General features: G+C 43.0%; 1 protein-coding gene across 1 annotated transcript; it reads right to left on the reverse strand.

The window, feature by feature from the left end:
* Window positions 1–17,336: 17,336 nt before the first annotated feature.
* Window positions 17,337–19,896, reverse strand: LOC135509016 (fibroblast growth factor 4B-like). The gene is made up of 3 exons (XM_064929304.1): window positions 19,511–19,896; window positions 17,876–17,979; window positions 17,337–17,513 (listed from the first exon to the last, which is right to left on the reverse strand). Exons 1-3 carry the CDS (start codon window positions 19,809–19,811, stop codon window positions 17,337–17,339), a joined length of 582 nt encoding a protein of 193 aa, XP_064785376.1. The 5' UTR covers window positions 19,812–19,896.
* Window positions 19,897–21,316: the final 1,420 nt, after the last annotated feature.

Raw genomic sequence — 21,316 nt, forward strand, 5'->3', positions numbered from 1 at the left:
CGTGATCCAGAAGGAGAGGCCTGAGTAGTTGCGCTCACCAGTAGCCCTCCTCTTACTGATGAGCTCTGGCTTTTACTGGACATGAGGTGACAAAATGACCAGCGGAGCCGCAGTAGAGACAGAGGCGATTGGTGATTCTCCGTTCCTTCTCCTTGGCCGAGATGCGGATACCCCCAGCTGCATAGGCTCAGCATCCGAGCCGGCGGAGGAGGGTGGCAGTGATGCGGCAGGTGGCAGTGATGTGGAGAGGGGAGCAACGGAGAACGCGAGCTCCTTTCCACGAGCTCGGCGACGAAGATCAAACCGTCGCTCTATGCGAATAGCGAGAGCTATTAAGGAGTCCAGACTGGAAGGAACTTCCCGGGAGAGGATCTCATCCTTAACCTCGACGAGGAGACCCTCCAGAAAACGAGCGAGCAAAGCCGGCTCGTTCCAGTCACTAGAGGCAGCGAGAGTGCGAAACTCAATAGAATAATCCGTTATGGATCGATTCCCCTGACATAGGGAAGACAGGGCCCTGGAAGCCTCCTCCCCAAAAACAGAACGGTCAAAAACCCGTATCATCTCCTCCTTAAAGTCCTGATACTGGTTAATACACTCAGCCCTCGCCTCCCAGATTGCCGTGCCCCACTCACGCGCCCGTCCGGTAAGGAGAGAAAACGTAGGCGATGCGGGCTGCGCTCCTGGAGTAAGTGTTGGGCTGGAGAGAGAACACCACATCACACTGAGTGAGGAATGAGCGGCACTCAGTGGGCTCCCCAGAGTAACACGGCGGGTTGTTGATCCTGGGCTCCGGAGACTCGGAAACCCTGGAAGTGGGCGGTGGATCGAGGTGGAGTTGGTGAACCTGTCTTGTGAGGTCGGAGACTTGGACGGCCAGGGTCTCAACAGCATGTCGAGCAGCAGACAATTCCTCCTCGTGTCTGCCTAGCATCGCTCCCTGGATCTCGACGGCGGAGTGAAAAGGGTCCGGAGCCGCTGGGTCCATTCTTGGTCTGATTCTTCTGTTATGTACTTGAGTGAAGACCCAAAAGCGGTTTTAACAGAAAACAGAGTTCTTTAATGAAAAACAGGAATGGCATAAATCCTCTTCCAACGTTGTCAATGGAACAAAAAGAACGTTAGTATAATGCAGGATGCACCTGCCAGGCAGACTCCGACAGGATAGGACAAGGTGGAAGCAAACGAGACGACAGCTTGCTTCTGGCATCAAAAACACAAACAAGAATCAGACACTGAAAGTAGCAGGAACAGAGAGAGAAATAGAGACCTAATCAGAGGGGGAAGAGAGAACAGGTGGGAAAGAGTGAATGAGCTAGTTAGGGGAGATGTAGAACAGCTGAAGAATGAGAGACAGAGAAGGTAACCTAAAAAGACCAGCAGAGAGAGACAGAGTGAAGAGAAAGGACAGGAACAGACATAACAAGACATGACATTAGTAAACTGGCTGAAATGAAGATCCTACATCTGTAGTGCACTACTTTGCCAGTCAGCCAACCGCCATGTGCCTCAGGTCAAACTGCACGACCATTGTTACGTCACAACAGAACAGCTGCTGTAGTAACCAGCCGCTTACTGCATAATGTCATTTCTTAAACAGTAGAGAGAGAAGTAGCTTTATCCTCTTCATTAGCTTGTAAGATTGTAAATCTGCTTTTAGTTTCTGTCCTCCAGAGAGGTAACACTGCAACCATAAAGAGTAGCCTGTAAAGTGATGTACGCTGTGATGTGTAAATTAGTTACAGTATAACGACTGCAGGGTTTTCCTCTTATGTGACTACTGTCGATACCAGCTGTCGCTTGTCTAGAATACTGCTTTCTGGAGAATGCTGCTTTCTCTCTCTGCTTTTCTAAATGATCTATCTTACCAACACAAAATGCTCTTACAGACAGTGCTTCTCAGAGTTGTCCGCTTTGTGCTCTTGCATTTTCCACTGACACGGCATTATGAAGAAGAGGGTCATGGTCGTTGGCACACAGGTTTACAAGCGGTAAAGCTGGCAGCATTTTACTGTTTGTTTGCAGAGCGGAGCCTTGAAGTAGAGCGAGAGAGAGATACCAGAGAGAGAGAGAGAGAAAGAGAAAGAGAGAGAGAGAGCAAAGCAATGTTATCAGTGGGCCTCAGTTCATGCCGCCAGTCCGATCCTCACCTGCTGCAGAGTGCTATAGGCCAGCTGTCCTTTCGGCAGCTGGCCCCTGCCTGCTTTGTCCTGCTGAGTTCTGATCCAGGCCTCTTCTAGGAAAAGGAATATCAGAAAGGCAGCTGTCCAGCAGCATCAGGACAAAACCAGCCTGGCAGGCAGCAACATTGTGCAGACAGCCTCTGTGGCTCTCATTCACTCTCAACCAACTGCAGTGGCATGTGGTGTCACAGGGTCCCAGAGGAAGGGTCATATCACCCTCTACTGGAGGGTCCAGAACAGATTGACACGTCTGATAATAAGGCAATCAATACTGTTGTTGTCATACTTCCTCCTTTCTATAGAATTTTAGGTCACACTTTCAATAAACATGTTTACGAAGTCATCATAAACCTTCTATAAGACCTATATAGATTTATGCTTCAGAAATCATTCCTAATGGCTGCAGAGCGTGAGAAAATACTATGCCACATTGCTACCTTGTGATTCTCTATTTTACCCAGATGATGGCAGCACTTTGCTGGATTATGATTGCCTGGTAACTGTTATGGCACCCAGACAATCCCAATGGGGTCTTCGTTCTAACTTTGGAGTCTCACAAAAAGTAATTTAATGTGTGACTGATTTTACTATACTAACCGGTTGAACTGCTTTCAACACCTACATGTCTGATATCTTTTAAAACCCATTGAACCTTGGAGCAGTAGATTAGATGATTAGAACTCTAGTTGTCTTCTTATCTGCTCACCTTCTGTGTTACTGATCCTTAATTAATTAATTCTCACAGGACCCAGGATCATGTTTGTTGTTGAATCATTCATGATTTTCTCATTTTCTAAAGTCCTAATCCAGTGAAGCAGAATGAGCATTGCTGGGACAAAGTTGGCCACATAAACTGAGGTACATGCTGTTCAAAGCTCCCCAGGTAAATCCTTAAACAGAACAGAACAAAACACCTCCCTTTAAATGGGCATTCCTGCAGCCAGCATTGAGGTAATCTGTGCCCCCTGCTCTCTGGTGTCTCTGAAGTGTAGTGCTCCTCCAGGAATATGTTGTTATGGTGTGGTGTCTTATCTGGAGTGGCTCTGCCTTTCAAGGGCTCCCTATCAGAGGACAAGCAGGTAAATAAGGTGGCTTAAAAGAGCCTTTTAAGATGACTGTTTTTGTCAAGGCTGATGGGAAATTGACACGCTATTCTCAGTGTGTGGGATACTGGTGTAATACATGTATAAGGCATTTGTCCTATACTGTACGTTCCATGTGACGCTGTAAATTATTTATTGGTTATTGGTTACAGGGTCTCCTGGTTAAGGGTGATAAGCTTGTCAATGGGAATACATATTACACCTTTGGTCTGTGATTTACACTATTGGCCAATGCAGAAAAAAATATAACTCCATGCATGTCAGGGCATAAGCATGAATGCATGTGTACCTACCTGTAAATCTGGTCCAATTCTGCAGGTGAGCCTGAGCGGCACTACAAACACAGCCTTTGAAATTCCGTCTCTATTCAATCTGTTCTCACGCAACATCGCCCTCGTGTGGGAGCTACCGCTCCTGCACCAACACACTACTCACACTTTGAAGATTACATATTGAGGAGGCCCAGTTGAGGAGGCCCAGTTCCATTTTATCCTAGCTCCTTTGATGACGCCTACTCCTTCAGTAATTAAAGATGTGAATTTTCTGACTAGTGCTGGTAGATGCACCACTTAGCATGTTACAGAGATTATTATTTTACCTTTATTTAATGGCTTGGGGTCGTCACTATACTGCTTTCACCTACCGAGTCCTTGACTCTTTTTGGATTTATGAATACAAGAGCCACAGGAGCTAAAACAGGAGGTAGAAATGGAATCAGGGCTGACAGGTGTTGTGGTCATCAGGAGAAGCCCTCAGTCAGGCTGGCTCCTTGTGTCTCTCAATCCGCTGACTCAACCCACTTCACTTGTTTTGTTTTCTAGTGTGTAGGATGTATCTTATTGCACAGTCTGCTCATCTGCCCAAAGGGTAAGAGAACACTTCCTGATGATGAGTGAGCCTGGTCTGTATAGATGTATTGTCACTCCAAGGTGTGTGGGAGATGCACACACACACACACACACACACACACACACACACACACACACACGCAACACACACACATTCACACGCACACCCACACATGCACACACACTGGTGTGGATGTAGCGTCTGATCTCCAGAGCCCAGTCCTCCACAGAGAGACAGTCAGACAGGACTGGACAGACACCTAGAGAACTCACTGCTCACCTGCTGAGAAACTCACTGATGACTCGTGTGCTTGATGATTAGAACCCCCCCCCAGAGCGCAACTCTCAACAAGCTGATGTATATTTCCCTTAATAATACTTTTAAAGTGTTTATTTTATTTTGCAGCTCACTCACCCTCAGATTTTCTTTGAGAGTTTGTTTCACTGTCAGATAACAAGGGAAGGGAATAAGCTGCTATATGAAAGTTGGATAGTTGTAGGACATACTGACAATGTGCTATTAGTGATTTATTACTAAAGATCTGTACTGCTATTCCATCAAACACAAAGGGATTGAATGATATCAAACGTTATTTATTAATGTTAACACTGCACTGTGAAATATCTGTACTACTATTTAATCAAACACTAAGGGATTGAATGATATCAAATGTTAGTTATTACTGTTAACACTGCACTGTAAAATATCTGTACTACTATTTAATCAAACACTAAGGGATTGAATTATGTCGAACGTTATTCCATAACAAATGAATGTTAATGTTATAATCTCTGAAACCATGTCACATTTTTGTCCCCTTCTAAAGTTTCCCTGAGTGCTCTATTCTGTTGACTTAAATCATGAGTAAAGTTTGATTCAGATACAAAATGTGTGCTTATCTCGCCTCCTGCTTAATGACTTCCCATAATAGGTTGTTTGATCTCAAGCTCCAATGGGGCTATAAGGCTGCAGCAGCTTTTTGGAACGAAAGTCTCTGCCTGATTTGACATCAACCCCCACAGGCTACTGAGGAGGCACTCAGGTGAAAATGAGGGAGACAGCGGGAATAGGAGTTAATGTAGATTACAAGACCAATGATTAAACACTGCATTTATTCGTCCTATGTGAAATGAATGCCATTCCTATACTGTAACTAATACCCTATGCATTATGCAGAACCATAAGCACAGTGAAGTGTCTGAAGTAGTCACAGTTCACAGTGTACCTAAAAACTCAGCCCTTTTGCCACCAACGTCAATCCTGAGCAACAATCAAGTGTCCCACATCATTTATGAAACGATAATACCCCTGTATATAGCGAGCCCTCATGTACTGATACGGTACCTTGTTCCCTGTCGCAGCCAAATGTTTGCTGGATCTGATACCTGAGAGAAGCGTTTGATCAAGAGGCTGCTAAATGAAAGAACACGGCTTCTTATGCTCAGCAGATCAGATCAGATCCATCTAGTTAGGGCCTGAACTCAGAAACGCTGATGAGATGAGATGCCCCCCCTCAGGACAGGAGTACTATCCCCGGGCACGACTCTCTGAGGCCCGGGCATGACAGCACTCAGCTGTGGGTGTCAACGAGAGCGCTGCCGAGAAGGAGGAGCCAGTCAAATGAAGGCGTGTGATCTTAGAGGGACATTTCTCAATTTTTCAACTTCATATTCATAATTTCTGTACCTCAACATACAGTATGTGAAAATTGTAGTAAAAAAATATAGAAGATAAGTGTTTACATCATCAACGAATTAGTAGACAATGAGTAGGCAATGCCTACTCAATACTTGGTTAAAATCACACGATGCGTATCGATTATGTAATTGTAAACACTTATCTTTCTCTATATTTTTTACTACAAAACACAGAAACGAGCAATTTTGGGGTGGTGCTGGAGATGATAAATATGAAGTAGAATTTTTTTATTTATTTATCTTTAACGACCTCACTGACCATGCTGCGAAACAAACCTGGGTCAAGAGGAGCGTGGGAAAAATAAAGACGTTTGTTGAAAAAGAAACCATTGTTTAATGTTCTATTGGAAACTATCTATGTAACGGAGAACAACCATTCAATTTCTTACAGAAGTGTACAAGCTGTTTATTTGTTTTACAAATTCACGGCCTGCCTGAGAAATGTGTCTGAGCTGTAACATTTCATGCCCATATTGCCCTGGCAGCACCAACTCAACTGTGAGGGAGTGCCAGAGGAGAATAATGGGGACGTTTGACAAAGCAACTGGAAATGTGAAAACATGTAGCAGGAATGCAGTAGAAATCTGACTGACCTTTGAGAACAGAAGTTGTTCTATTCCCCCCTAGAGAAAATTCTAATCACACAAACACTGGAGGTGTGCACATCAAGTCCCTCCTATGTCCTGCCCATACCGCTTGTCACCTGGGACTCTAGTCAACTAGTGGGGGCTTCAATGGAGCTTCCAGGAGGGTTGAGCAGTTACACTATACCAGGCGCTATGCCACCGCTAGGATACTATGATCAATTAGAAATGACATACTGTAAGCTAAAGTGTAAAGGCCCTAGGCCAGATCCCTAGGAACCCGCATTGTACAGTTGTTGGTCTATGCCACGTTCAGATTGAATCTAACACATTATATTCTGTCAGATATGTACTTGGCTAGTTTAGAGAGAATTAACAGGAAATAACAGAGTACATACAACAGTGTTATTACTTCCAATACTTCCAATGTCCTCACCAACCAGTAATTTCCTCTGTGGCCCCTGCAATCAAGTGTTTGTGATGCGGATCTGAAGAGCTTCAAACAGATGGGCTTAACAGGTCTAAATCCTTGGTTAAATTACCCACACGTCAGAGCACAGACTGAATCCTTCATGTAAGTCAGAGCACAGAACGGTTCCTTCATGTAAGTCAGAGCACAGAACGGATCCTTCATGTAAGTCAGAGCACAGAACGGATCCTTCATGTAAGTCAGAGCACAGAACGGATCCTTCATGTAAGTCAGAGCACAGAACGGATCCTTCATGTAATTGTTAGAGCAGAACAAAATTGATCCTTAAATAGATAAAGCAAACATGCTAGGTGAGCCAGTTCCCAGTATATATTGATAAAACACCCAAAATAAGCTTACCTAAATGACACACACTAATCCATTTATATTTTTTTAATGTTTCAGGTTCTGGTGTTTTCAAATGCTTTCCTAGAGGTTGTTCCTGGACAGAAACAGGACTGCCAGTTGGGGAGGCAAGTAGAAGTCAAGTTCAAGGTGCCCAGAGGTTACAGACATAAAAGCCTTGTCTGGCCAGTCCGCTCTATCATGTGAGAGACAACAGCATAGAACGTGATGTGCATCTAAACTTGTTTCTCCAGTCCAGAACCAGCCCTTTACTCTTCACACCTGTCGGTGGCCTCTGATTACAAGGCCCAAGTCTGCATCGTTTCCCCATCTCTGACCTCCTCCAGTATGGAGCTGCGTCCCAGAAGACAGGGGCGGAAGGAGGGAGGAGGGAGGGTAGAGAGGGGGGAGCCGGGGATGTCTCAGCCCTTTTGAAGTGCTGCTCTTTATGGTCAAACATCTGCAGGACCGCACTGTACCACTGTCTCAAACACACACCTCACAGCTGGCTCTACAAAGGAGAACAGGGGCACAAACACGCTGGCTAAACACATCCCTTGCTCTGCTAGGCCAGGCCTCGTTCTCCCAGCTGCAGGTCCGGGCCTGCCACACCATGGACCCAGGCCAAGCCTGGGCCGCCATTGCTGCACGGGGCAGGAGCAGACATGCGCACACTTCTACAGAGCACGCCCAGATAGGAAATGAGTACTTTCACATGAGTGGCCATTTAGTTTGGAGGGAGAAGAAGGAGAAGCAGGTGAACAGCTAAGCTACGACTTCCCAGATCGTGAATTCCTAGCAAAGAAAAGGCTGGCTATTACGTGCTTAGAAATGATTACAGACAAACAGACCGAAGCATGTGGCATCTCACAGCAGCCCTGACTGTATATCATGCGATTTCACTCTTAAATGAGCGCTCTTTCATGTCTGGCCATGAGTAATTCCCCTTTGATGTTTAATGTTCTATTTGCATTGAGAATTGCTTCTTTCGAACGGGACAGTAAACTCGCTGAGTACTTGCCTGGATTCAATACTACAACATTTTACTTTGACTTTCACTCACAAAGAACACAGTCACACAAATATTTATATGTTCCCAAAGCAATTGTATCATATTTCAAACCCCATGAAAAAAAAAAAATTAGCAGTTGTTGGCGAGTATGGCTATCGGCTGGTTTGAAACCCGCTAGGGGCACTGCACTGTCATTATTCACTTCAACGTTGTACTATAGCTAAGTATAATATGCAAGGTGGTCTGACTTTAGGGAAAGAAAGACTTCCATCTGCTCTGTGTTTTGTTTTAGCCCAAGGTGAAGTGACTAGATAAAAGCCAAGGGCCAGACTAAACAGCAGCACAGCCAAACACTAGCTATGCCTGGAGTATCACACCAAAGCTCTGAGTGGATATTGTGTTGAAGAAATTACATAGAGTAGGTGTATCTTACTGTCCCGAAAACACATGTTGAAAGGAAAGTTATGGGGGACTGTGTCCAGGAAAACCAACCCCTGAAGTCATACTGGATTCACCAAAGCATTGCGTTGTTTTACGCTCCCATGTCTACAGACATTTCATACATGGTCCAGAAAGTCGCTGCACTATATGAGTCTTTAGTAGCAAATCTGACCTCCTACTAAACTACCATACCCACAAACCCCATCTCTGTGGTGTACTCACGATCCTCCCACAGCTCTTCTCCTATTTGCTCAGGCCTGAAGGACATAAGAGAATAAGACATGAGCCCTGTCCTGGAGAGTGCTTCCCAGCACGGAGCCTATCGCTGTCTCCCAAAAGCAGAGTTGGTGTGTTTGTTACAGGAGGATAAAGAGGGGAATAAAACCCCCTGTCTATTTAATGGATTCAACAATCATGGATGCTGAGACATTAATGGGACCATGATTAGTCAAAGGCTCCCCTGACAGTCAGTCACAGCAGTAGAGGTAGAGGAAGATTCATTCACTCACAGCAGTAGAAGAAGATTAAGTGAGTCCTACATTTTAAGACAAATGCTTAGTTTAACCTTTGCCCTACAATTTCCGTGCCCCGCCGTAAATCTAATGAACATAATAAAAATCTCCATCCAAAATCTGTCTGTTTAAGCCAGAGAGATAGTATTTTTTTGATATTGCATCTCAACCCACTGCGTCCGCCGATATGAGCAGTGTTTGTCCGACCATGAGACTTCCCGAAAATAGGTCTTCTCACGAAAACGTCTGTAGCGTCCGCAAAACGGTTTGGCCTAAACACTAATATAATAACCCCTCTCACGAACACAATAGTCTTCCCTAGGGCAGCCACAAGCCTATAAAGACTCATCTGAAGGTCCCTAGTACCAGTTGAAAAAATGAATGAAAGAAAATATGGAGATGGTTTAGAGGCTAAAATAAGGAAATAAGAAGTAAATGAAGATAGTTTAGGAGAACTTACATAGCAGTTTAGGAGAACTTACATAGCAGGTTAGGATAACTTACGTAGCAAGTTAGGATAACTTATGTAGCAGGTTAGGATAACTTACGTAGCAGGTTAGGATAACTTACGTAGCAGTTTAGGAGAACTTACGTAGCAGGTTAGGATAACTTACGTAGCAGGTTAGGATAACTTACGTAGCAGGTTAGGAGAACTTACGTAGCAGGTCAGGAGAACTTACGTAGCAGGATAGGAGAACTTACGTAGCAGGATAGGAGAACTTACGTAGCAGGATAGGAGAACTTACGTAGCAGGATAGGAGAACTTACAGAGCAGGATAGGAGAACTTAACTAGCAGGATAGGAGTACTTACAGAGCAGGATAGGAGTACTTACAGAGCAGGATAGGAGAACTTACGTAGCAGGATAGGAGAACTTACAGAGCAGGATAGGAGAACTTACAGAGCAGGATAGGAGAACTTACGTAGCAGGATAGGAGTACTTACAGAGCAGGATAGGAGAACTTACGTAGCAGGATAGGAGAACTTACAGAGCAGGATAGGAGAACTTACGCAGCAGGATAGGAGAACTTACGTAGCAGGATAGGAGAACTTACAGAGCAGGATAGGAGAACTTACGCAGCAGGTTAGGAGAACTTACATAGCAGGTTAGGAGAACCTCTGCAGCAGATAGGTTAGGAGAACCTCTTCAGCCGGTTAGGAGAACTTACGTAGCAGGTTAGGAGAACTTACGCAGCAGGATAGGAGAACTTACATAGCAGGTTAGGAGAACCTCTGCAGCAGATAGGTTAGGAGAACTTCTTCAGGCGGATAGGAGAACTTACGCAGCAGGTTAGGAGAACTTACGCAGCAGGTTAGGAGAACTTGCGCAACAGGTTAGGAGAACTTACAGATTAGGTTAGGAGAATTTACGTAGCAGGATAGGAGAACTTACGTAGCAGGTTAGGAGAACTTACCCAGCAGGTTAGGAGAACCTCTGCAGCAGGTTAGGAGAACTTACGTGGCAGGTTAGGAGAACATACATAGCAGGATAGGAGAACTTACGTGGCAGGTTAGGAGAAACTACGTAACAGGTTAGGAGAACTTACGTAGCAGGTTAGGAGAACTTACGTGGCAGGTTAGGAGAACTTGCGTGGTAGGTTAGGAGAACCTACATAGCAGGTTAGGAGTACTTCCAGAGCAGGTTAGGATAATTTACGCAGCAGGTTAGGATGATTAATGTGGCAGGTAAGGAGGATTAGGTTAAGGTTAGGAAAAGGGTTAGGGTTAACTAAAATTACTAAATTGTCCCCAGCACACCTCAAACATTTCTAGCTACAAGCAGGCGTGCAATGAGAAAAGCATTGGTTTCCACTAATGTGATTCTGCAAATATTTACGACATCCCCCCTTTTGCACATGAGTTCTCCAACACAAGGTGATAGGACGGTTGGATTATACATGCACTCTTTCAACAGCCTGCTGTCAATGTGTCGTGCTGGCTGTGAGTTCCCTGCTGCAAGCCTCAATGTGTGTGTGTGTGTGTGTGTGTGTGTGTGTGTGTGTGTGTGTGTGTGTGTGTGTGTGTGTGTGTGTGTGTGTGTGTGTGTGTGTGTGTGTGTGTGTGTGTGTGTGTGTGTGTTTGTGTGTGTGTGTGTGTGAGAGTGTGTGTGTGAGCACTGCAAAGTGCAAAGGAGAGAGGAACACATCACATGAGAATAGATGGCAAAAAGCTATCATCTACCCTGCCATTGCCTGGCTGGGATGTTTAACCACCATTCAATTACTATCAATCAATACACTTTCGGTTATCACACACATCGTTGTCAGTTTCCTGGATTGTCTGGAGTTTGTTGGGCCCTTTGTACATCTGAAGGACATGAAATGACCATTGGGCATAAAGCAGACTCTTGAGGTAAGCTGTTCAATGTAGGAGTAGCACCCGAGCGATGCGCAAATATTGGTTTTGATGATGATAGTGCAATTAGTGCGGAAATTAAACCGATTTTATTGGTCCTCTCAGCTGCAAGACAGATCTTGGCTGGGAGGGTATCAGCGTACTGTCATCTTTATGGGGGAAGCATTTGGAAGAGGAGGCCTAACATGTTAGTGTGGGGAGTGAACACATACACCTGTTTTTAACTCATAAGCCACTACATTCTGTGATCTTATGATTCTAACTACTAAAGTAGAAAAACAAATTCCCGGTTGCTACTTTGCATCTTAGAGCCACCTTAGATTTAGCATGTCAGAAGACTAACTTACATGGGCTAAGCACTTTGTTAAAGTTCTGAATGTCTGTCTCTATAGTGAATGGTGGGTTAATCCAGGCAAGCAGAGCATGTATAGAGGCTGAGTGGGGCCAAACAAGGAGGCAGGACTGATGCTCTCCTGACACACAGTACATTCATTCATTGAAATCACACTCTTGGATTGGCTACTGCTTTGTCTTCCATTCACACTGTCTCAGCCAGCTACAAGTAAAACAGTCTAGTCATGTTTATCCCTGTTAGCATAGCCGATTTTACTGATGAGATTTCCGCAGCGTTACCACTTTAGAGAAGTGTGAATGCAACAGGCTTTTAACATGTTAATCTGCTCTCAACACAGTGATAAATCCAAGTATGCAAATTACCCATTCGTCTCAGTGATCTGGTTACCGCTCAGTAACCTAAGCAGCGTGGACTTGGATTTCTCCGTTGAAGTGTCTTTGATAATTAGCCTGGAAATCCAGATTGAATCATGCCACGTTTCACCATTCTTTCACTGAAACAGATACAAAATGAAGCTGAAATCAGTCTGGATTTAAAGTCTAACTTAAAGTGCTGCTGTTAAGTCTTTTGCAGGTCTGTAAGTGAGTATAAATTACAGGGGGGGGAGTAAGATAATACAATCCGTTATTCATCGCCATTACTAATCGTTTCGTTCACTTTCTGTCTTTTTTGAGAATGCATTCCAACACTGTCATTTTTGGGCAACCCCGTTATTTAGCGTGACACACCGAAGCGTCATAGTTTGAAGTCTGAGCTGTATCCGTATGAGTCATCTTTCACAAGAGCACACTGCGTAACACGTTCTTGTTATGGGAGTGTCTGATAGGACTATGTCCCCCAGGCTATCTATTGCCCCAATCAGTAGGCCTACTTGAAAGAGCTTTCTGAATTCCACAAGTGCTGTGAGTCGTTGGTATGGACAAATTATCTGTGATATGTGTCTATTTGATATACAGTACCAGTCAAAAGTTTGGACACAGCTATTCGTTCATTCTTAATTTTTACAATTTTCTACATTGTAGAATAAGCGTGAAGACATCACAACTATGAAATTGCACACATATTTTATATTTGAGATTATTCAAAGTATCCACCCTTTGCCTTGATGACAACTTTTGCACACTCTCAACCACCTTCACCTGGAATGCTTTTCCAACCGTCTTGAAGGAGTTCCCACATATGCTGAGCACTTGTTGGCTGCCTTTGCTTCACTCTGCAGTCCAACTCATCCCAAATCATCTCAATTAGGTTGAGGTCGGATGATTGGAACGACTCACAGCACTTGCCATACTAGGCTACGGTCACAAGACGCAGGCCTCATAATTGTCCCTAGAATTTCTAAGCAAAAAGCTGGAGGCAGGGCTTTCTCCTATAGAGCTCCATTTTTATGGAATGGTCTGCCTACCCATGTGAGAGACGCAGACTCATTCTCAACCTTCAAGTCTTTACTGAAGACTCATCTCTTCAGTAGGTCATATGATTGAGTGTAGTCTGGCCCAGCAGTGTGAAGGTGAACAGAAAGGCTTTGGAGCAACGAACCGCCCTTGCTGTCTCTTCCCCTCTCTCCACTGGCATTCTCTGTCTCTAACCCTATCACAGGGGCTGAGTCACTGGCTTACTGGTGCTCTTCCATGCCTTCCCTAGGAGGGGTGCGTCACTTGAGTGAGTTGAGTCTCTGAAATGACCTTCCTGTCTGGGTTGGCAGAGATCTTTGTGGCCTATTTTTTATTTATTATTATTTATTCTAGGCATGTCAGTTAAGAACTAAGTATTATTTTCAATAACGGCCTAGGAACAGTGAGTTAACTGCCTGTTCAGGGGCAGAACGACAGATTTATACCTTGTCGGGGATCGGAACTTGCAACCGTGCGGTTACTAGTCCAACGCTCTAACCACTAGGCTACCCTGGCCTGTCTCAGGATGGAAAGTTGGTGGTTGAAGATGTCCCTCTAGTGGTGTGGGGGCTGTGCTTTGGCAAAGTGTGTAGGGTTATATCCTGCCTGTTTGGCACAGTCCGGGGGTATCATCAGATGGGGCCACAGTGTCTCCTGACCCCTCCTGTCTCAGCCTCCAGTATTTATGCTGCAGTAGTTTATGTGTCGGGGGCGAGCGTCATTCTGTTATATCTGGAGTACTTCTCCTGTCTTATCCGGTGTCCTGTGTGAATTTAAGTATGCTCTCTCTAATTCTCTCTTTCTTTCTTTCTCTCTCTCTCTCGGATGTAAGAAGGGCTATATAAATACATTTGATTTGATTGTGGAGGCCATGTCATCTGATGCAGCACTCCATCACTCTCATTCTTGGTCAAATAGGCCTTACACAGCCTGGAGGTGTGATGGGTCATTGTCCTGTTGAAAAACAAACAACAGTCCCACTAAACGCAAACCAGATGGAATGGCTTATCGCTGCAGAAGGCTGTAATAGCCATGCTGGTTAAGTGTGCCTTGAATTCTACATAAATCACTGACAGTGTTACCAGGAAAGCACCCACACAGTGTCACGTTCTGACCTGTATTTCCTTTGTTTTGTCATTATTTAGTATGGTCAGGGCGTGAGTTGGGGTGGGCAGTCTATGTTTGTTTTTCTATGATTTGGGTATTTCTATGTTTCGGCCTAGTATGGTTCTCAATCAGAGGCAGGTGTCATTAGTTGTCTCTGATTTAGAATCATACTTAGGTAGCCTGGGTTTCACTGTGTGTTTGTGGATGATTGTTCCTGTCTCTGTGTTTGCACCAGATAGGGCTGTTTTGGTTTTTTCACATTTCTTGTTTTGTTAGTTTATTCATGTATAGTGTCTATATTAAAGAACCATGAATAACCACCACGCTGCGTTTTGGTCCGCCTCTCCTTCACCTCAAGAAAACCGTTACACACAGCACAACACCTCCTCCTCCATGCTTCACGGTGCGTGAACACAAATGGATATCATCCGCACGTCGGGTGGAACAAAAAATCTCAAATTTGGACTCATCAGTTTTCCACTGTCCTTAACCGAAGCACGTCTCTTCTTCTTATTGGTGTCCTTTAGTAGTGATTTCTTTGCAGCAATTCCACAATGAAGGCGTGATTCATGCAGTCTCCTCTGAACTGTTGATGTTGAAATATGTTGGTTACTTGAACTCCGTGAAGCATCTATTTGGGCTGCAATCTGAGGTGCAGTTAACTCTAAGAAAACTTATCCTCTGCAGCAGAGGTGACTCTGAGTCTTCCTTTCCTGTGGTGGTCCTCATGAGAGCATGTTTCATTATAGCGCTTGATGGTTTTTGTGACTGCACTTTAAGAAACATTCAAAGTTCTTGATATTTTCTGGATAGACTGAACTTCATGTCTTAAAGCAATGATGGAACTGCCGTGTCTCTTTGCTTATTTGAGCTGTTCTTGCCATTATATGGACTTGGTCTTTTACCAAATAGGGCTATCTTCTGTATACCACACCTACCTTGTCACAACACAACTGATTGGCTCAAACTCATTAAGAAGGAAAGAATTCCACAAATGAACTTTTAACAAGGCACACTTGTTAATTGAAATGCATTCCAGGTGACTACCTCATGAAGCTGGTTGAGAGAATGTCAAGAGTGTGCAAAGCTGTCAGCAAGGCAAACGGTAGCTACTTTGAAGAATCTTAAATATAAAAAGTATTTGGGTGTGTTTAACATGTTTTTGGTTACTACATGATTCCATATGTGTTATTTCATAGTGTTGATGTCTTCACTATTATTCCACAATGTAGAAAATAGTAAAAAATAAAGAAAACCCCTTAAATGAGTAGGTGTGTCAAAACTTTTGACTGGTAGTGTGTTTGTAAACTATCGAGAGAAGTTGGCATTATTCACCGACACAGCGGTTTTTTATTTTAGGTTGACTTGAACTTAAGTATTAGCTTGATAGATAGGGTTCTGCAGAACACAATTTATTTACTTTCCTAAAGTCATTTGATAATATGCACAGCACATACACCATAATGTTGAACAGGACCTGTATAAAACTACAGACATAATGTTGATACATACTGTATAGGTTACATGAAATGCATAACATAAGGGGACATAACATCATTGCGAACTGAACGCAGAATATCACAAGGGATAATATTAATGACCACAGTAAGAAACACATCTGCTGCTCTATTCAATCCGTACCACAGAAGGTCAGCGTTAAAGTGTGATTGAAATTTAAAAGCAATGTTCCCGCGTTAACGGAGACTGCACTCACATTAAACACTGCATAGAAATGTAGCATCTAAATTTGACCACCCTTTCCTGCAATGCAAGTAATTTTAAACTTTTAGCATATTTGAGGTTTAAAAAGTCTTCTGAAGTTCCCTTACGAACAATGCATCAACACCTACAAAAATGTTAATTAATTATAATCAAAATAACAATTCACATTTCCTATTGCTGCAGGATTATTGTCCTGCTGTAACAAACTGGCTCAAATTAAGATCCTAATTTGAAATGCTTCAGCGATACAGACTGAATAGAGCCTTGTTTCAGTTTACGTTATATGTACATTTTCTGCATCCGCTGTGCCAAACAAGAAATTACATTCTTCTTGGTTTAATTTGCACATACCAGGCATTGAGTACAACAAGACATATATTTGAAATACAGGAAACCTTACAACGTGACAATGTCATAAATAACTTTATATATGTATATAAAGTTATAATAATCACTAATGTGGCAGTAGAGGGTCCAGTCATTTGTGTGCATTTGCTATTTATGAAAAGAGTTTTAACCAGACATGCACACAACAAAAATATAGTTAAATCTTGGACCAGGGTTAACAGATGTGCTAATCTGAACTCTGATTCCCTCTCTCTGATTGGGTTCCTCTCTATTCAATCTCATCAGTGATATCCAGTGTCAGGTGAGTTGTAAAGTGTAGAAGCGTGGTTACGTCAAACTGTACGTCATGCTCAGAAAGACAAAACAACAGCAACAACACAATCCCTCCTTGCATCTCCATAATGAGGTAGTAAAACACTAAAAATCAATTAGGAATGAAAAAATAATGGGACCAGTACTGGACTGAATGGTTTGGACCTGCCATCATTATCTTCCTTTTTGATGCGGAGACACAAATCTGACAAATGTGGGTCTCCAATTCCTTTCAAAGTAGTACAAGTAGGATAACAATGCTTACTGCACAACCTTTGCTGCACAACAGTTCTTTAAAAAAAAGTGCAAAATCAATTTTACTCTTAAAAAAAAGCACTCATCTGAAAACACATAGCAGCACACAAAACAAAACAATTGTCATTAATCATCCCCTCTTTCTACATTACTCCACTTTCCCAAAATATAAACATTCTCAGGAATCATAAATAAATAACTTAAATATCTCACTCTAGAAAAACATTTGAAAGTGCATTGTTTTCCAGTCTCTCTCCTCTACCCTTGTGGAAGGTACAGTCTCATTGGAGTCATTCAGATCCTCGGTAAGAAGTGTGTCACTGTCATAGCTGGAGTAACTCGATTTCCTTTTTTGGTTTTGCCAGTCTTACTCAATCCAATATACATCCCTGGGTGAGCTGAGGACTCATAAGCATTGTAGTTATTTGCCAAGAGATTCTCCTTGAACTTGCACTCATCATTGTAATGACCCTGGAGAAGGGATGAGAGAAGAGAGGTTAATATTTACCTTAAAATAATCCAATGTACCGTAGACGAAGCTCTGTTGGCCAAATGACGCCAATCACGCATGTCAATCTCAACACTTGCGATTTTTTCGACAATTCCATATTACCATGTAGGGTACTGTACATGTCATGGAGTCTAGGGAAAGGAAATGTCTACACCTTGTATTGAATGCATCTGTGGCGTAGTGTACTATGACGTTCATAAGCTACAAAACATGTACATAAGCTACAAAACATTGACTATCATTTTGCTGTGGAGATCTCTCATGAAGCAAAGTGAGTTGTGACGTAGAAACACATCCAAGAAAACATGTCATGTCTACTTACAGATCCATAGAGCTTCCCTTTGCTGTTCATGGCCAGAAACATACCACTTTGGACACCAAAGAGCGTCACAACCCCTCTCTCCACAGGTGATATCTCAAGGAGACCTGAAATGAGACAAAGAATATCACTGCTATGTTTACACAGTACTTATCTACACCAAAACGAAGTTGTTTATAATCCATTGTGTTGTAAAACTAGACGGAGAAGATAAGGACAACTGTAGTAGACAGGTCTGTTTAGGTCTCTGTTCAAACTGGTACTGGAACATCCTGCAAGGAAATGATGCTTTCCTCCCTTGATACTAGATGATGAATTGGAGCATCGAGTAGGCCTAGGCTAAATATGATATAGACTTCCTTTCAGTGAAGTACCCAGTAACAGGTTGGACTTTTGATTAAATTGCCTACTTTGCGCTTGCACAGTAAAACAAGATAAAAAACATAACAACTGTGTCTTGTCTCTCTGGCTCTATTTGAGGATTGTTTAAAAAAATATATATTTTCTCATAGACTCATTTGTGAGGAAAGAAGAGAAAAATAGTCAATATTTTCCAATGGGTTCTGACTTTATACACTACTGGACTTAATACCATAATGTATTATGATGACTAGTCTATTCTCCATAATACCCAGGCTCCCGAGTGGTCTAAGGCACTGCATCTCAGTGCAAGAGGTGTCACTGCAGTCCCTGGTTTGAATCCAGGCTGCATCACATCCATCTGTGAATGGGAGTCCCATTGGCCAAGCGCTGTCCAGGGTAGGCAGTCATTGTAAATAAGAATTTGTTCTTAACTGACATGCCTAGTTAAATTTAAAAAAATATATAATGGAGAACAAGTGACCTAACATCACACCAATATATTGATAAACACTCCCCTCCTGTAATTCTCACAGAAACCACTTCTTGGGTTTTTTCAACACTTTCCCTGGATGCTACTAGTCTTGCTCAATTAAACATTTCATCTGTGTCATATCAACTTTTCAAGTCACTGCAAAGAAACGATTTTGAGGCATTTTGATCTAATATTTTGTGATTTAGAAAAAGTTAAATATGTACTCAAATGAAGTTAGATCTATAAACTGTTTTATATATACCAGTAGGGGAGCCTAAAGATAAATAATACACTTGGTTAGAGAATGTTTTTTTATAACGTTTTAATAAAATAGTACATTTTAAGGTGAGTGTGTCTGGGGACCCCCCCCCCCCCCCCTCCACCTCCACTCTCAGATCTGGTATCATCCCTGATTCCTTTTGACATTTCAGAAACATGTCCCGAAGCCTTTTTATTTGAAAAAAAAGACCTGCGAAAATTGTTCAAGGAGGCGCATTAATCAAAGCCTTGCAAAGAAGCCGAAATGAAAAATCACTCTTGGCTAAAACACACCGTTGCATCCATCCACTGTAGTCACATGGCACAATAACACTAACATCCATGTGACGTCAATTTGCTAGTAGCCTAATCAAACACAGTATTATGCTCAAGTTGGCATGGTGCCCATTCACACAACTCCATCCCATAACATGAAGTTCCAAAGTGGTGGCGCATGACACAAACAGGTTGCAGACCAAGAGAGGGGCATCAAACAATTGGCGCAGGAGATTATGAGTTCAATAAATGCATGAAAATGAACTTACTGTATCTATTTTCGTTATGTATTCCAGTTATCTTTCCGTCTGGTAAAACTTGAATATGAAACCCAATGCCGACATTGCAGTATAGACGCCGAAGTCTTTTGATGCCTGTAAGATAGTCACCGTCTCGGTTGATTTCTCTTTTTTCCCATGGGTTTCGAGCCAGTGAGCGAGAGTAGAGCGTTTCCCAATGGCGCTCTGTAGTGTCGGTCTGCCTACCCGCAAACGGGGCAGTGCGCACTGAGGTACACACTAGTCCCCACACCAGCAGCGGTACTGGTAGCCAGGACGCGTGGACAGACATCCCTGTGCTCTCGGTCAGTGCTGTCTCACGTGTTTGAAGAGGTTTTACAATTCCCCAAATCCCCTTTCCCCTGTCCGTGGTGCTCACAGGTTGACAAAAAAGTTGTGGAGACTGTGGGACTCAGTGAGCCTCACTAGTCTATCCAGTGAAAAAGTTAACTTATTTCTGAGTCTGCATGAAGTCTTTTCTGGAGGCTACTTCAATGGCTCCGCCGTTTTTTGTTTTTTTTTGTATTACTCTATTCCGAGTTGCTTTGTGTAGAAGTTGTGTGTTGTCAGTCGTATTGCAGGACCTGGCCATGTATCTCCTCTCCTGACGATACTTATATGTGCTCCGAAATTATATCACACGCCACCTACTGTACCAAAATGTTGCTCTCAACTCTTAGATTCGGAGTAACCTTCGACGCAAAGTCATTAGAAAACCACCTCCCTTTCTTGTGCACTTTGATATCGGAGTGGCGGTGGGCAAGCAATTCAATGCGCTCGGTTGATGTATTGACTGTAATGTTAGTGTGAGATGACACATGTAACCTATATAAAAACGTTTTCCCAGCCTGTATATAGTGTCTTTATCTTGCTCTTCCCAGGCTTCTCAATGCGTGTCCAGACGACAGGATGAATTACGCATGGGATCGTTGTCTTAAACTTCCTCCGATATCGTCTGAAATAAAACAAATGTATTGCAGGATGCAGAATAGGAAGCTGAAAGGCAGCAGACTGTTGCACAGTAGACAGTGCTATAAATGAAACCATAACAGGAAAACAACAGCACTTTAGTGGAATTTCCTACTTTTACAATAATGGAAATAAGAGACAGGCGGACAGAAAACTATTATTTAAATGGAACAATATCGACAATAAGGTTATATTTGTATTATTTTGATGCAAGACAAATACTTTAGCATCTTAACAATGTTGGTGACATTATCAACCCAAGCCCCCTGCCATGGGGATGAGGGATCTACAGTAATCTGATCCAGTAATCTTCTGTTCATCTGATCAGCTAAACACAATGTAAAACCCCCAGACTGTACCAAGCGATTACGCACAAGGTTCCTAAGCTTTACGCACAGGATGTTGGAGATATCCATTATTAGACTCAACTTCTGGCCCATGGTGGCCAGTGATGCGTAAACCACCCATGCAATAGCAATGCACGTCCATAAAAGTTAAATAAAAGTTTATATCAAAGGTTTGCTCGAGGTTTGAACCCTATGTGTGACCGTCCACACCTTGGAAAGCCTATTACCATTTTGCCAGTGTAATACACAACCGGAATGACATAGAGGTGTCAATTGGGGCGTGAGGCGCAGCGACTTATGCACCTGTTCACAAACATAAGTTCATTATTTCAAGCTGGCGAATTACTGGTGGAAAAATTGCGGCGAATTGTCAAATTATACATAAAACAAAGACTGAGGGCCACGTAAGAAGCAATATTAAATCCACAGGAGGTTGGTGGCACCTTTTGGGGAGGAAAGGCTCATTTTAATGGCTAGAGTG

Source organism: Oncorhynchus masou, chromosome 22 (genome assembly GCF_036934945.1).
Source record: "Oncorhynchus masou masou isolate Uvic2021 chromosome 22, UVic_Omas_1.1, whole genome shotgun sequence".
Classification (NCBI taxonomy): domain Eukaryota; kingdom Metazoa; phylum Chordata; class Actinopteri; order Salmoniformes; family Salmonidae; genus Oncorhynchus; species Oncorhynchus masou.